This window comes from Hippopotamus amphibius, chromosome 3 (genome assembly GCF_030028045.1).
Source record: "Hippopotamus amphibius kiboko isolate mHipAmp2 chromosome 3, mHipAmp2.hap2, whole genome shotgun sequence".
Taxonomy (NCBI): domain Eukaryota; kingdom Metazoa; phylum Chordata; class Mammalia; order Artiodactyla; family Hippopotamidae; genus Hippopotamus; species Hippopotamus amphibius.
The window spans coordinates 58250511-58268017 of NC_080188.1; the positions used below are offsets into that span (position 1 = coordinate 58250511).

At 39.7% G+C, this 17507-nt stretch overlaps 1 protein-coding gene across 2 annotated transcripts in view; it reads left to right on the plus strand.

Annotated features, from left to right (window-relative positions):
- The window catches only part of HERC5 (HECT and RLD domain containing E3 ubiquitin protein ligase 5), a 38206-nt gene extending 22515 nt beyond the window's left edge, over positions 1-15691 (plus strand). For both annotated transcript variants that reach the window (XM_057728391.1, XM_057728392.1), the window contains 10 exons: positions 1369-1482; positions 2432-2542; positions 4092-4262; positions 6374-6517; positions 7429-7595; positions 10996-11062; positions 11916-11986; positions 13984-14167; positions 14249-14351; positions 15416-15691. In XM_057728391.1, coding sequence (XP_057584374.1) covers positions 1369-1482; positions 2432-2542; positions 4092-4262; positions 6374-6517; positions 7429-7595; positions 10996-11062; positions 11916-11986; positions 13984-14167; positions 14249-14351; positions 15416-15621 — 1338 coding nt within the window. In that variant the 3' untranslated portion in view covers positions 15622-15691. The remainder of the gene's footprint in view (positions 1-1368; positions 1483-2431; positions 2543-4091; positions 4263-6373; positions 6518-7428; positions 7596-10995; positions 11063-11915; positions 11987-13983; positions 14168-14248; positions 14352-15415) is intronic.
- The last annotated feature ends 1816 nt before the right edge of the window (positions 15692-17507 follow it).

Here is a 17507-nt window from a genome sequence, read left to right on the forward strand (position 1 = left end):
ACCTATCTACAAAACAGAAACAGACTCATAGACATGGAAAACAGACTTGTGGTTGCCAACGGGGAGGGAGAAAGGCAGAGGGATAGGGATGGATGGGGAGTTCGGGTTGGTAGATGCAAACTATTACATGCAGCACCATTTTAACTACAGTTTGCCTCACAGTCTTGGAGTCAAGGTGGGGATGGGTTGATGCAAGGGTGGAGGAAGGAGCTTGTTCATTTCTAGGTTACCCTGGCTCACTCGGTAGCCCTTTTGGGTCTCAGATTTATGAAGCAAGGTTACATAATTTGAACAGAGTCTGGACTTTGTCTCCTTTTCTCAAAGCCTCAGCCATTGAAAACCGAAGTTCAGTAAGTTTGGCAGATACTCTCAAGGCAAATGCCACCATCACTCAGTTTTTGACCTGATTATTCCATACCTGCTCACAAAATCAGTAATGCATCAAAAAATGTTGGTTTACAGTTTATCCTGTATCTACGGTTGTTTTCAGTGAATCAAAGTGCCCCATCTATCATACTGCTTTAAAGAAATGTCTGCCCTACTGCTGAAAAGTGATGCCTGTTCTTGGCTGTTTTTAAAGGTTTTATATAAAAGCGAAAGATCAATGAAAAAATAATTCAGGTGTTAAAAAATTGAGATTACTGAAGAGCTCAGGGAAAGTGTGTTGTAATGAGCTTGCCACTTACAAGGAGAAATCCTAGAAATACTAAAGCAGCAACAAAAGAAATCTTGAAGGGATCCTGCTTGGTCCCCTTTGACTGTAATAGGCAACATGAGAATATTTGTCTGGCTCCCCCTACACACACCCCTCAAGAAGAATCCATGAGATGATGCACCCTCTTTCTCCATGACGCTGAGGCCACTGAGCTCTGTTGACAGTGCAAGGCTGAGATCCGCAGGCTCCTGAGGACCATAGTCATAGGGGTGAAACGGCATCCCCACGCAGTGGTACGGGTCAGGGAACTAAGATCTCGCAAGCAGCACAGTGCAGCACCTGCTACCCCTCCTCCCCTCCCCCGCCCCCCCCCCCCAAAAAATAAAGAACATGACATGAAGTATTGGGCCCCAGAGTAGTCTGGATTCATATTACACTGTATTTTGCTTTGGACTTGAGTTACTTTAAAACATTTTTATGGTTTAAAAGTAACTAGAAGTTTTTCACGGTACCATCCATTTCTGCTGTTAAGTCTTAGGTATTCTTCATGCTCCTGGAAGTTTGGGGCTTTGGCAATGGGGAATTGGATAGAACTTAATTCTGCTCATTAAAAGTATGTTTAACATGCTATTTATTCTGATAATCTAATTTATAGCTATTAAGCAAAATTGTCTTTATATATAAAGTTTCTCACAGGTCATATTTTATTTAAGGTAAACCAGACTAAACGTCAGCTGCCTGAAAATATCTTCACAATAAATGAACTCACACAGTTACTTGATTTTTCTGAAGATGCATATAAAAGGTCCTCCTGTAAAATGAACTCAGTAAGTATGGCGTATTTAAAGACGGTATTGATCACTGGTAAGTTAACATAGGCACTCGTTCTATAACTTTGTGCGAGTTTCCAAAAAATTCTTGTACTCTGCAAAATGCCAGATAGAAATAGCAGGGCTTATGGGGAAAGCAAGGCAGACCCCTCAAAACCTATGCAGTTTTATAGCCAGAACACTGACAGAAAAGTGCTTGCTACCTGGGTAGATAGTTCAAATCAACCAGGCAAGCAGCTCTTGGAGAGTGCCACGAGAAGACGAAAAATGCACAAAAACCAAAGGGTAGAAATCTCTCCACACCCTAATTAGGGCACTGGTGGTACTGAGATAACACAGATGGGAGTGGAACTTTGCTCTTAAGGTGGGCGTAGGAGGTAGGGTGACTCACCACAAGGCAGAGTATAGGGCTGTAAGTTTGGGGAGGGTTCTCTGGGTGTAAGTACTTCTTTCTTATTTTCTTAAAATAAAGCTAAAGGGCTCTTGCTGGCAGTTCAGCAGCTAATCTGAGATTTTTTTTCTCCTTTTCTTTGAAAGTTCTGATTCTCCTCCTAGCACTTCATCCTTAGCCTGGCAAAAATCATGTAGTTAGCTAGCCAGCTGTTTATATTCTGTCACTCCCCTGTTTACCAAATGCATCTAAACTAATTCCCATTTCAGAAGTGCAGGTAGCAGCAGAATAGACTCTTTGGGAAAGTGTCCAGGGTTTATAATTAATGGTGAAATTAAATGAGCACTGAAAATACTAGGTTTATATACCTTTCATTGATACATATAAAACATTTTCTTAGAATTCTGTATATCTGAGCACTACTGGCCAGCATTTTGGATTCCTTTGGCTGTAAGTACTGAGACCTGAAACCATCAGGGCTTTAAGGCTAAGAAGTAAGGCGTAAGATTTCTCTGTCCTTTCATTTATGAAAATTATTGTCATTTCCATTTTTAGGACACTTCAGTAGACATCCAGCATCCTGTCATATTCAGTCATTTTCCATTTATCTTTAATATTCTGTCGAAAATTAAACTACTGTATGCAGACTCGTTTTTACAAATACAGGTATGCGTGCCTATTTCTTTGTCGTCATTAGCAAATCTAAATGATGAGTACCTTTTTCAGTGTATAATAGAGGAGTATAAAAGGGAGCCAGCCACTGGTAAAACCAGTGTAGCATTCAAGAAGCTTATACTCTAATAAAGAAGGCAAGAGAGACTGTCACAATTTGAGTCGGGTTGGCCTTGAGGCATACTAGAGCCTCAGTAGCAAAGGACAGAACTTGGGCCTAGTTGTTGCAGGGCTTTTACCTTGAGGTTGGTGCCGGTAGTCTTCTGAATGGTACTCAAAGAGGCATAGCGGACGTGGGGTTGGTTGGTATTAGCTCCAATATATAAGAAGGTCGGATCTAATGGGAAAACATCATAGTGGGAATAGAGGTGACAGGGATCTTGAATTTCAGACCCAAGTAAATGGCTGGTACTCTGTCATGGTGCCATAATAAAGGTTTGTAAAAAGTATTTCCTTTTCAGATATACTTACTGTCATCACCTGACTTGGTTCTGTTTGTCAGTATACCCAGCAAGGGGTTTTGAACTTAAAATTGGACAGTTGAAAATGCCTTGGAAAATGTACCTCATTGCATTTTTACAAGGATTAAATCTGTTAATATAGGTAAAGCATTTAGAAACAGTGCCTCGCACAAAGTGCCCTAAAGTGTTAGCTCTTGTTGTCACTTTTACCTTATATATTCCTCTGTATATGCATCTATGATATTCAAACGTATGTCATAAAAGTAGATACTTTTACATGATATGGTTGCCATAATAAAACAAAATATGAAATTGATTTATGAGTTCCAAGGAAGATCTTTAATGAAATATTTAACAGAGGAAAATGGAAGGAAAAAAGATTCAAGAACTTTATTTTGCTTGAACTTTGTAACTGTTCTCTCTTGATTTTAAACAAGCTTCCCGTAATTATTTTATAGAACTGGCATCTGATTCCTCTTTGTTTTGCTAAGAGCCATAGATGTTAATGATGCCAAATTGCCATTTGGTGCCAGATGGACGGTCTGTGTGTCTGTCAGTCTGTGGGTCTGTCTGTCTCATGTTAACTTCCTGAATTGTCTGTCCTCTAAAATCTCCTGCCTAGAAAAGGATGTCTTTAGAGAGGTCTCTCATCCCGCACTTTTCCTGAAGCGGACTTCTTTTCTAAACATCTGAACATCTCTTCCTGATTAGAATGTTAGGTTTCTGTTTACTGCTTCAGGCTCACTAGTCAGTCTCAGCCTGTTGGTGAGTGTTAGCTTGGTCACTGAAGTGTGCGTAAGTGTGTCTGCAGGATGCAGCGGTCCAGAGGCGCCTGCATCCGGTCGTGTTCCTGCTCACCCAGCTATTTGGCCCCACAGAGCTTTTCATTCCCTATGTCTCGTGCATCTTCTGCTTGCTATGGGTGAATACTGAATAAAGCCTGTCTCCAGTGGTGTACATGGGGCTCTTTTCATAAATGTTTGTGACATGAACTTACAATAAACTGAACTGGTGTATTCCACTTCGTAAATTTCTACTTAGAGCAAATGGTGAAGTGACGTGAAACATTTTTCTTTTCCCAGAAGAATAAACTTCGAGCTTGTATGAACTTGGCTAGAATTGTGGAACACGAAGGGTCTCCGTTAGCTTTTCTGGCTGCCTTTAATCTCACAGTCAGAAGGAGTCACTTGATTGAAGATGTTTTGAATCAGCTAAATCACTTTGAGAATGAAGATATGAGGAGGGAATTGCTGGTGAAGTATAATTCTTATTTGATGGTTTTGCTGCTGAGAGACGGGAAACATAAAAGAATGTAGCAGTGGCCGTTACAGAGAGGGGATTACCTCCCTTTTCCACTGGGGTTGTCTGTATTGGAGTTCCCCTAATTTTCCCGTTACCTGTGGACTCCAGGTGAGAGATGTCAGGACACTCTGGCTAAGGAGCAGCAGGTGAAAGGGTTCTCCTCCTCCCAACCTGCTCAGGTGCATAGCCCAGCACTAGCCCTAAGAGGTCCAGTCCCCCCTGAGGACTGACCAAGCCTGGCTCCTCATCACCTCTTAAAGGTTCCAGTGAGATGGGGAGAATTGAGTTTGTTTCTGCCCTCCTGCAGGAACCCAGATTGCTTTGTTGAAGAGAGAACATTCTCTTTATTGAAACTATATAGTTTTTTGAGGGTTTAATTGTAGGTATCACCATGTCCTGAATGTTCATTAATGATCTTTGCTTTAGTTACTGTGTAACTTGTCTTACTAATGGATATTTGACACAGAATAATAATGACTAGAAGATCTAATGAATGTTTTCCTTATGCCAGGAACTATCGTAAAAGCTTTACACTTACTTGTGTAACCCTTTCAACCACACTGTGAAGAGGGTTCTGTTTTATCCTCCTTTTACAGATGAGTGTAGAACTGAGGTGCAGAACTGTTAGGTAACCTATGCCGGGGTGAAACAACTGATAAGTATCAGAGCCGGGATTTGAGCCCAGTCATCAGGCTCTAGACTTTCCACTTAAGACAAGTAAAGACTTTCCTGATAATATTTATTAGAGTGTTTTTGGTGGGAGACATTAGTTTATCATTTGTCCTACTCAGATTAAAGAATGATTGACTTTACCAGACCTCAAAATAATATTTTAAAAGTATGGAGTTTGCAGTTAGAGTTGGCATTTCTATGTATATTTGCACATAGGTAATTTTTTAAAACCTAGTAAACTCATTATATGATTCTACACTGTGTCAGCCAGCTAGTCCACTCAGTTATTTTAGTTCCAGTTTTATATTTCATTCATCCATTTTAAAATTTTAGGTAACATTTGATAAGCAGCTACTGTTTTCCAGACTGTGTGAGGCATTTTACGTGTGTTATGCCATTTAATCTTTCTGATGATCTCAAGGGAAAACAGGCTTTGTGAGATTAAGGAGCTTGCCCATATAAAGGGGTGGGGTAAGAGAAAGGATAGAAGTGCCAGCATAGAGCTGGTGCAATTTCTGGTATTAAAGCAACACAAAAAAGAAGAAATAAAAACTTAAATAGTGCCTTGTAAGAGAAAACAAGGGAGAAAAGAGTGTGAAATAAGAGGAGGTGGCCAGAAGTGTAAAATGACTTGGTGAAATCAAGATGAGACATGAGAAACTTAAGTCGTTGGAATTGGGGATTCTATTGGAGAAGCATTTAAGTAGAGAAACGGGTTTAGAAGTTGGTGTAGATTAATCTCCAAAATTTTGGCAACTTAGAGTAGAGGAAGCCAGTATTGCCTGTATTGGAAACAAGGGTGTTGAGATTTTTTTTCTTTTAAGGGTAAGGGAGACCTTAACATATTTGTAAACTGAAGTGAAGGATTCCAAGAAGGAAAGGCAGGAAGGAACAGAGCAAGTAACTGAAGGAGCAAAGATGGGTTATGATAGAGTCATCTAGAGGAGGGATTGGTGTCAGCGGGTGGGATGCTGTCTCCTCATGGAATCAGCGGCCAAGCCAATAAATACTTTATGTGTGCTTTGGTTTTTCAGTTTTTTGAAAATGCTAATATTTATGATTTCTTTACGTTTATTTTCATTATACCTAATGTACCTTATGATTATAAAAATGTCAGTCGAGGTCACTTTAGTGGTAAAGACTTCAGGTTCTCAGGTTTGACAGCCATAGGGTTAAGTCTTAGCAGCTGTATAATCTTGGGAAAGTTCTTTAAATTCTTGAAGCCTCGTTAGCTTCCTAGACTGATTAGGAAAATTCAGTATGCTGACACAAGTCATTTGCTTACCCCAGTGCCTACCAAATACTTGGGTCCACAAATAATTACTAAGTGAAATTTAATACATAGCAATGCAGAGCTCTGGGAGTGCTGCATTATTTGCTATTTCTTTAGATTTCATTTCATGGAGAAATTGGATATGAGTCTGGAGGAGTCAGGACAGAGTTTTTCCACTGTCTCTTTGAAGAGATGACCCGGCCAGAATATGGGATGTTCATATACCCTGAGGAGGCTTCTTGCATGTGGTTTCCTGTCGAGGTAAGTCCTGTTTTCTTGATGTAGGTATTTCTTGAGAGAAAAGGTATGGGGATATACCATAGAAAATTAGGTTGTCTAGACTAATTTTAGGAGAGGAATTATTCATATAATTATGGAGATTAATTTTAATTCTTAAAAAGTGATTATTTTCTCTAAAATGGGGGTCCTCTTTCCTTAGGTTACCAAGTCCATACAGGAGAACTTAAGCAGTATATGTTATTGACCATTTATACAATGTATAGGTAAAAATGAACCTGTCCTTTCTTAGGCACTCATTCTTTGTTTTAGTTCTGCTTTCCCCAGTGAATTTGAAGATAAAGGCTATGAAAAGAAATTGCGAAGACTTTGTTTATAAGAATTACTAAGCCTAATGTGTTTCTATTCCTGTTAATCCTTTATTTTTATTGAAATATATTTGACGTATAACATTGTATAAATTTAAGGTATACATGTTGATTTGATACATTTATATTATAGTATGATTGCCATTATAGTGATAATTAGCACCTTTAATCAAGTCTCATAATTATCTCTTTTTAGTGGTGGATAATTAAGATCTAGTACCTTAGCAAATTTGATGATTATAATACAGTATTGTTATCCATACTAACTGCAGTATGCATTTGATCTCCAGGACTAATTTGCTACTCATTGCAGCTTTTCCCCCTAAACAGCATCTCTCCTATCCCCTCACCTCCATCCTGTTAATGCTTTTAGTAACCAAAACTGTGACAGGGATTTAAGTTGACTTAATGATTGAATATAAACCCTAAATATTATCTCAAAGATTTTTGATTAATTTGTGATTTGATTTTGTGAAAGGGGAAGAAAGGTTTACCTAATATAAATATTCCAATGTACTGGTAGACATTCATTATACATTCAGTTGGTTTTTTTTTTTCTCTTTTCAGCCTAAATTTGAGAAGAAGAGTTATTTCTTCTTTGGGGTTCTGTGTGGACTTTCCCTATTCAATTGCAATGTTGCCAACATCCCTTTCCCACTGGCTCTGTTTAAGAAACTTTTGGACCAAACACCATCACTAGAAGACTTGAAAGAACTCAGTCCTGTTTTGGGAAGGTAAGTTAACATAGTTCCTTTTCAGAACCCTATCTAACATGTATTTAGATAAATATTTAAACACTCACACATCCCAGTAGTATTTTCATGTTCAATAGTAGCATTCTAGGTATTTTAAATCAATTCTAACTTTGGCAAGAATTGTTAGATAATATTTTAACTTTCTAAAATTAAGAAAAGTTGATTTTTCATATAGTTAGTCCTCACTGCTTGCATTAACCTTTGGTTTATTTGAGTAGAGACAGTCATGACAGAGCACAAGTTACACCTTGGTGCAAAACCTACAAGTAATGTTTATTTTAAAAGTTATTTCATGTCATCATCTTTAAAATGAAAACTTATTTCTAAGTTAAAAGACAAGCCACCACCTCACAAAACATATTGGTAACATATAATAGAAAGGGTTAATATCCCTGCTGAATCAAGTGTTCCTGCACATCCATAAGAAAAATTGACAATACAAGAAAGTAACCTACAAAAGAAGCAGTAGAAATGGCTCATGATCATGGGTAATAAGAAATTAAGTGATCACGGAATGCATATTAAAATGAGAGGCTAATATGGACTTCAAATTGACAGTGCTTGGAAATACTGATGCTATGTAGTGTCAGCAAGGATTTGGTATATTTATGCAATGGAATACTATGAAGTTTCTTAAAAGAGTCTATTATTATCCCTATTTTACAGATAAGGAAACTGAAACAGAAAAGTTAGGTAACTTGCCCCAGATCCCATAGTGACAGAACCATGATTGGAACACAGTCTGGCTTCAGAATCCAACTGTTAAGCATTGTACTTATACTAATAAGATAAGGAAAAAAATATTGAAAGAACCAAATTTGGAAAGGAGTAAATTTGTTGTTATTTTTTTACTGAAAACATAGAAAATGACTTAAATATTGCTTATGCCTAAGAAGACTTAATAAACTAAATAATTTATAAAGACCACTAAATATGTATTAGCATTTCTTAAACTTTTAGGTCTTAAGACTCTCTTAAAAATTAATAGAGGACCCCAAAGAGCTTTTGCTTATATTGTTTACATTTGTCAGTATTTATAATATTAGAAATTAAAATTGATAAATGTTTTGAATACAGGAATACACACATTCTATTAGCTATCATATAGCCTCTGGAACACTCTGTTCTGTACTCATGACAAGAGTGTGAAGGAGGCAAGTAGTATCTTGGTATTACGAAGTTAGTTTTGACCTTGTGGACCCTCCCTGTAAAGGCCTCAGGGATTCCCAGAAGTTGTTGGTCTTGGTTATACAGAGAATCCCTGATCTCTATACTCAATAAAACTCCTATTTTAATCCCAGCAGGTTTTAAAAAAACAGGCTGATTTAAAATTTATATGGGTGAACAAGGGGCCAGGAATAGCCAGAAATAATTTGCAAGGTGAATAAGGATGGGGAACGTGGCCTACCAGATATCAGGAATCATTAGAAAGCTGTATTAACTAGGGCAGTATGATATTGGTGCGGGCTTTCCAGTGGGACAGGAGAGTGCAGAACCTGACCCCTATACACATGGCACTTTGTTAGAGGTAGTTTATTAGATCAGTGGGAATAGAAGTACTGTTCAATTAATGCACCTGGGAAAAAACTGAGAGCAGACACCTTAGGGCATGTAAGAGAATCAACTCTATGTAGATAAAGGACTTGAATATTGAATGCAAAAATAATGAGAACATGGACAGTTATCATTCTCACCATTGGGATTTCTCAAGCAAGACATAAAAATACCAACAGTAAAGGAAAGATTGACAAATTTAACTGCAATAAGATGAAAGAAGGTCTCTGTTCATCAAGAGATACCTTAGCAAAGAGAAAAGATACTCTTCAAAATATAGATGTATATATAACATTTCGGGGGTGGTAGAGAAATGGGATAAGGGAGGTACCCCCTATAGGTAGGTGTAAGATACTGGCAGTGCTTTAGTTCTTGTTTGGGGTGTCAGGTTCACAGGTGTTCTTTATAAACATACCCATAAAGAAGCACATGAGCCATACGTGGACAGATAAAAACAGTATCAGGAACCAAGTTTATGATGAATCCAGGTTTGTCAGCTGAGTTCCCATTACTCTCCGTCAACCCCAGAAGACATAATAAAAGATGTCTGTTTTTATCATGATACCATAATAAAAGATCCAGCATTTTAGAGAGTTCCTTTGTGGTCCAGTGGTTAGGACTTGGCGCTTTCACCACGGTGGCCTGAGTTCCATCCCTTGTTGGGGAACTGAGATCCCGTAAGCTGCATGGCACAGTCATTCCCTCCCCCCACCCCCCCCCCCCAAAAAAAAAAAAAAAAAAAAGATCCAGTACTGTACCACAATACAGTAATAAAAAAAATTCAGCACGGGAAAAAATCAACTTGGATTCCATCTTCTCCCAGAGGCGTTCTCCGATGACACGCATCCCTTCAGAAAGAGTGAAGCAAGCTCTCCCAAGTTGTACCTGTACCATTTACGTTGTTTCTAGCTGCACATACCTGACAGCACTGTAGTAAGATTTTTATCAGCACATTTTACCTATTAGTCTCAGGATTTAAGCGATAATAATGTCTTAGTCTCAACTTTACATCCCTTATCCCTGCCATACCAGGTACTTAATAAATGTTTGTTGAATGAATAAATGAGTGGGGGGGCACATAATATAGTAATACAGTGTATTACCTTAAAAGTATTTATAGGGACTTCCCTGGCGGCCCAGTGGTTAAGAGTCCACGCTTCCAGTGCAGGGGGCTCGGGTTTGATCCCTGGTCGGAGACTAAGATCCCACATACTGCACGCCATGGCCAAAAAATAAAAAATTTAAAAATAAATAAAGTATTTATAAAGATAGATAGACTGGCTGCTCTCCATTCAGATACAACCTCTGTTCTCACAGATACCTTGAAACAATTAAGGTGGTCAAATTTCAGGTCTGTCATAAGCTTGAGGATATTGGGACAGGATGTATAGAGAAGGTCCTTTGACCCACCCACTCCTCAGAAATTTCAAGTGATACCTGATAATTAAAAGGAAATCTGTTATTCTGTAAGTAAAGTTTAAAAGCTTAAAGAAAGGTAACACCAGTTTGAATGAATTTCAGAATCAGTAAGCGTGTTAGTGATCCTTTTCTGAATAGAAACCCATAGTCACTGGGTAAGGCGGGGTGGAGGGAAGAGAGCTGGGAATCGGGTGGGGAGCCTGCAGAATTACAAAGAAACCTCCAAACCTCACACTGTTGGTTGAGGTCTGGCCCTAGTGGACTATCAATACACAGAAACAGGTGCTGTGAACTGAACCTGACCTCCCACGTTGAGAATAGACGTGCCCTTGACATTTATTTTAGACGATGTATCTAGGTGTCATGATTACTGACATCTTAAGAATAAGATTACTTGTTCTTTTAGGAGTTTGCAAACACTTCTGGATGATGAAGGAGATGACTTTGGAGAAGTATTTCATATCCATTTTAATGTGAGTAACAGTAAAAATCAAATTACAGCTCATATTTAATCTGATTAACCATTTATATACATACCTTTAATAAAAAACCAAACTCTGAATTAAGCTAGTACAAAAAGTATTTTTCCTCATTTTTTATGAGTTGGGTATATCAGTTAGATTTTACTAAGTAACAGACAACACCTAAACTTAGTGGCTTAAAACAGCAAACACGATTCTGTGGGTTTCTGGACTGGGCTGACTTGGCTGGGCTGCGTGGTCCACAATGGCCTTGCTCACACACCTGGTCGTTAGGAGGTTGGTTGAGGGGGTGTCAGCTGGAACAGCTGTCTCTGTTCTAGTGGTCTCTTATCCTCCACTAGGCTAGCTGAGGCTTCTTCACAGAGGGGTCGCAGGGTTACAGAGAGTAGAAGGAGATGGCAAGCCCCAGCACACAAGCTTCTTTTCAAGCTTTTGCTCCTGTCAGGTCCCGTTGGCCAAAGTACTTCACGTGGCCATACCCAGATTCAGGAGCCAAAGAAATAGACTACCCCTCTTGATGGGAGGCATTGCAAAGTCACATTGCATAAATACCAGGTTGGGAGGAATTTGTGGCCATTTTTTGCAAATCTGCCACACTAGCTCTGTACTGTGTAAAGTGAATACTGAGATATGCCAATTTTCCAATTAATTTATTAATTGGAAATGATGAGTTAAAATAGATAATTCATTTTTTAAAAAAATCATTTTTCATTCTGCATGATAAAGGTGGTAATTTTTTACCACCTTGCTCATTTGAGGAAAAGAGATATGCTCCAAAATGTTTTTGTTGTTAGCAGATTGCTCGGGAGTGTTTTGGAGATACTGAGTTCATTTGTGGTTACAGGTGCATTGGGACAAAAATGATGTAGACTTAATTCCTGATGGAAGTCACATAAGTGTCAACCAGACTAACAAGTAGGTACAAAGAAATGAAGTATTTGTTTTGTTTGTACACTGTATTTATTTCACAGAGCTCTAAAAATTCCTTGTAATTATAATTTTCCTTTCTTAATTCATCATTTTCCAGTAAGGCAGAGAATCAGTGCATGCTGTATGTATGTGTGTGTCTCATAGCGTTTGTACGCTGGCAGGGAAGGAAATGACTTTCTCAGAGAGGCCTTCCCTTATCTTCCTGTCTAGGATTATACCACTGACCTCTCTTTCTTTATCTCCTTACCCAGCTTTACTTTTTCTTTTCATGTCACACATTACCTACCTTTAGGATTTTTTGCTTGTTTACTTACTAGTGTTTCCCATAGCTCCAAGGAGCTGCATGATGGCAGGAGCTTGGTCTGTCTTGCTCACCATTGTTTATCCAGTACCTAGAGTGGTCCACAGTGGTACCAGGTCCATAGGCAATTCGTTTTGTTAATATTATTAGATGTTACTGAGGTATCTTGACTTCCCAATAGTTTATGGGATGCCATTTAAAGCCACAGAGTTTGGAATCATAGAATGTTCCCCTGGTAGTTGGTCAGAGTGGCAAAGAAGTATCTAGTGAGAATTCTTTATTTAAAAAAACTTTGTATTATAGTATAACATACAGGAAAGTTAGAAATTATAAATGTGCAGATCAAGAAATAAAACATTTCTAGCTCTGTGGTATTTTTTATAACTATACCCCAGTTTGTCCAAAGTATTATTGATTGCCTGTCCCCTTTCCCTGCAAGAATTGGCAAATGTGCCCAAAGACAGAAACTGCAAGTAAACCACTGGGCTCACCTCAGGGAGCTTCCCTTCTCTCTTAGTCCAGAGGCCTCTTGAGTCTTGACGTAGATTTGGAGGACTGGAGCTAGATGTGCTTTTTCTCGTTCTTACCACTGGGAACGTTAGCTACGAGGTACTCCATCAGAGCTAGACGTATAAATCCCCTCTTTGTTTGTGCTTAACCACAAATAATTACTCACTTTGACAGATGTAGACAGTACAGAAGAGTATAAAATAGGAAGTTTCCCCTGTCTCCCAGAGATAACGGGGACGGTTTTATTCTTCCAAATTTTTTCTCTTCTGATCTGTCAGTTCTCTTAACTGCGTGACCCTGAACAATCTCACACCTTCACTGTGTCTCAGTGTCCTCTCTACCAAAATGCCATAAGAACCTGTCTCACATAGTTTTATGAAGATTAAATTAGGTAATATATGAAAAAAACAGCTCTAACAGTTCATGGGACACGTTAAACACCCAGTTATTAGATGTTCTAGATATTTATTTATTTATTTATTTATTTATTACTTTAAAATATTTTATTGGAATCCTTTTGGTAAGACCAAGTAAAGGCCGCCTAACTGATTTTGGCCCCCAAACTTCTAGGCAGTCTCCTCCTGCCAACCCCCGGAGGTTGACAGCTGCTCACACGGGTTAATGTGGGAAAGATGTAAAGTTCCTAGGATCTGTCCAGCACCAGATAGAGGACATCCTTTGTGTCAGAAAAATTCACAGTACCCAGGCAGAAGGCACGCTGCTCTCCACTTCTTGTCCCAGCCTGTTGTTGACACGGCAGGAGCCATTATCTGGGCATCCCAGCCATCCCAGTAGCACTTCTCCAGGAGGAGAATTCCAAACCTTAGGCCTGCAGTCACCAGGCTAGCCCTGAATCTCTTTGAAGGGGCACTGCCCCGGCTGGGTTTCCAGAGCTCTCATGCTTTATTCAGTAATAACACACTGGTAGACATCTTAATCCCCCTCGTGGCACTGCGGACCCTCCTTAGAGAATCAGTGGCCTGCACGTTGGCAAATGTGCAGTGATGGTGCAGGCGGCTGCCTTCTCCTTGTTTGGGGAGGGTTTTGCAGCAGCTGCCGGGCAGACCCCAAGGCCACCATCTCCCTGTATTTTTATCATCCTTTTCACCCCTTCCCCCAGTTTTGTTCAGGGTATTGCAGTAAACTAAAATCACTTTTTGTTTCATTAAAGGAGAGACTATGTTTCTAAGTATGTCAATTACATCTTCAACATCTCTGTAAAGGAAGTTTATGAAGAGTTTCAAAGAGGATTTTACAGAGTGTGTGACAGGGAGATTATTGAATTTTTCCATCCTGAAGAACTCAAGGATGTGATTATTGGAAATACAGATTACGACTGGGAAACATTTGAAAAGGTACATCATAAAGGCCAAGTGGTTTGAATTAAAATTTTGTTTGTTTCCTGAATGTTTTTTTTTTTTTGCCTTTTTCTCTAGAATGCACATTATGGACGAGGATACGACAATTCACATCCCACCATAGTGATGTTTTGGAAGGCTTTACACAAATTGACTCTGGAGGAAAAGAAAAAGTTCCTTGGTGAGTATTATTACATCAGGAGATCTATAATCTTATGTGTTTTTTGGGGGATAAGGAAATCTTGTTTGTCATGGGCACCATTTGCAACAAATCATACTGTCAGAGCCACTCCTAGTCCAGTGGAATGTCCTTTATGCCAGGTTGTCCCAACATCAAAAAATAAATGTTAAGATAGGTCTTTTTCCTGTCATTTTTAATTCTGCCTGTTGCTTCTACAATTTTCTTCTGTTCTTTGTGCTAAATATTGAGCCTTCTCCTGTAGTTGTGTCATCATTCAGTTACCCAGGCCCCCAGGGATGAGTCAGGCTGTATATTGTCACTTGTCTCCACTATTTTATGTCACCTTCAGACTTTGATCTCAGCTTTATGCCTACTCGGTACTTTTCCTGAGACTTGTTTAATGACTTCTCTCATTTTCTTACTCAATTTCCTTACTTATTTTTGAGGAACATTTATCTTCTTATTCTTTTTTTTCTGTGGATAACATGGATTTTGGAAGGTATTCAGACTTCTCTAGAAGCCCAGCCTAACTTCCTAGTTTTAACGCTTACAGGAAGTCTTCCTTCCTGCCAGACGGTTCCCTTGTCCCCACATTTCAGAGCTCACCTTGTGCCTCCCACCTCCAGCTTTCTCCTTCTGTGCCTTGAACCTTCACCCTCCTCCTTCTTGCCCCTCTAAACCTTTGCTTCCTTAAAGATTCAGCTTAATTGTGAACTCTTGGAAGTCTTCCCAGTCATCCCAGCCTGACTCTCTCTCCCTGCTCTGAACCACAGCATTTACACTCAGGAGGTACTTAATTCCATGGCACCTTGTTTGGCTGTCTTACACCCTATTATTTTCCTCTTGCTGTTTGTCTTTTCTTGCTCAAGAATATAATCTTCCCAACCAGGCTGTAAGCTGCTTGAGGGCGGTGACTGTGTGTCCTAATAGTGGTCCCCAGTGCAGTCCAGTGTCGTAGGACTCTGCACGTGGGCTCTCAGTTAGTGTTTTTGAATAAACACATTTTCTCTATATAAATTCTGGTCTCTGTGAAGCAGATCACTCATTTTGATTCTTCTTTTTAGTGTTTCTTACAGGAACTGACAGAATTCAAGTAAAAGGTTTAAAGAACATGAAAATAACATTTTGCTGTCCTGAAAATTTGAATGAAAAAGATCCCCTAAGAGCACAGACATGTTTTAGTGTCCTCTTCCTCCCTAAATATTCTACAATGGAAAGAGTAGAAGAAGCACTTCAAGCAGCCATCAACAGCAACAGAGGATTTGGCTGACCCTACCTCACACACTCTACCCCTTTTGGGAAATAGTTTCAAAAATAAAATTAGCTAAAAAATTAACATAAAAATCTTGCTGACTGTTCAATGTGTTTACCTGCTTTTTTGGAATTGCTGTTTTTGCATGTGAGATGTGTTAGTAATGATATAGATGAGGGTGTTAAAACAAGGTGGCCCTGAAACACAGTGCATTAAGTGAGACAGAAGGGATTTTTTTTCCTCATAAATGTCTGGGTAGTTTGTCCAGGGTTAAAGTGGTTCTTCTCCCTCTCAAACTGCTCTAGCAGCCGTCACAGATGACTTTCTTATTGCAAATTTCAGTGGAAACTTGCCCATTCCCATCTTAATATATTTATTGCATTTGAAACTATTGACTACTTTCTCCTCAAAACTCCCATGAACTGCTAGGCTTTCTTTTTCTCGGCTGCTTTCCCATCTCCTCTGCATGCTTCTCTTACACTGCCTTGAGCTAAAGTGCTAGTGTAGTCATCTTTCCCCACTCTACACATACTCCTTGTTGCCATGGCATCAGTTATTACTTCCATGCTGATGGTACCAAGATCTCTCTCTGCCCGGCAGGAGCTGATAGAGCCCAGCACCACAGCCATTTTTCTACGTAGCCTGTGTCTACCTGCATGCCTCTCGGCTCCTTCATCTCAACATGCTGAAGAAGATGACCACTTTTCCCGCATCCCACAACTTGGTATGGTACTGCCAATGCCTCCTACAACCATCTTCCCTTCCTGCCTCCCTTCACCCCCCACATTGGAAAAATCAGTCTGGTTTTGACAATTCTAGTTTTACATCTCCCTCTAAGCCCACTGCCAGTGCTTTAGTTCAGGCTCTCTTCATCTCCTGTCCCATCAATGCAGTTGTCTCTCAACTGGTCTCCTTATATCTAGACCAACACTGTCCAGTAGAACTTTCTGCGAGGCTAGAAATCTAGATAGATCCATACTGTTGAATAAGATGGACCCCTGCTGTAGATTAGGTTTAGTTGGTGAAGAATTTTGAAGAGAGAAAACTTTCATTGGTAGTAGAGGGAGAAAAACAGTATAGAGCTGTGCTGTCCAATATGTGGCTCTTTAACTAAAATGAGATTTAAAATTCAGTTCCTCAGTCACACTGGCCACATCTCAGGTGCTCAGTATCAGCATGGGACTGGTGGCCACTGTATTAGTGCAAATTTGAGCACTAGCCACCCCAGGGGTCCGTAACACACAGGACCCCTGCAAGTTTGCATGTGCTTTTTTTCTTCTTTTTCTGAGAAGAGCCATAGTGTTTATCAACTGCATGTATCAAAACAATTTTAAAATCAGGCAATAACGTCCAGTTTCATTAGCACTGTTACTCTAGTTCCCAAATCCATCCCGACATACCTCCCAGTCTCCCACCACTGCCCTGTGTACACAGTGTACCATGTTCTAATCATTTGTAACTAGCTCAGTTTCCTGAACAGGCCAGCCTCTTTCCTGTGTTTTCACACATGGTTTTTCTTCTGCCTGGAACCCTCTTCTCAGCTTACCTCTACCCCTCCTGCTTCCTCACCTTCTCTCTCTGGATTATTCCCAGTCCTTTCTCAGGATTCACCGCAGCTGGCTGTCTAGTAGAGGCCATGAGAGTGAATTAATAAGTGTTTGTGGACTGTGGCTACTCAGCTCAGAATTCCTCAACTACAGTCTTCAGGTTCCTTCCAGGAGCTTAGCGGCCAGTGGTCCCATGAGTTAGCCGAAAGTGCCACCTACTGGCTTGTGCAGAAGATGGCAATCACTTCCAAATGAAGCATTTCATTAAGTGGCGCAAAACTGGGAAAAGGGGACAGGTCTTTCCCTCCACCACCACACGTGGTAGTGAGAATCCACTATGGCTTTTGGCTGTACCAG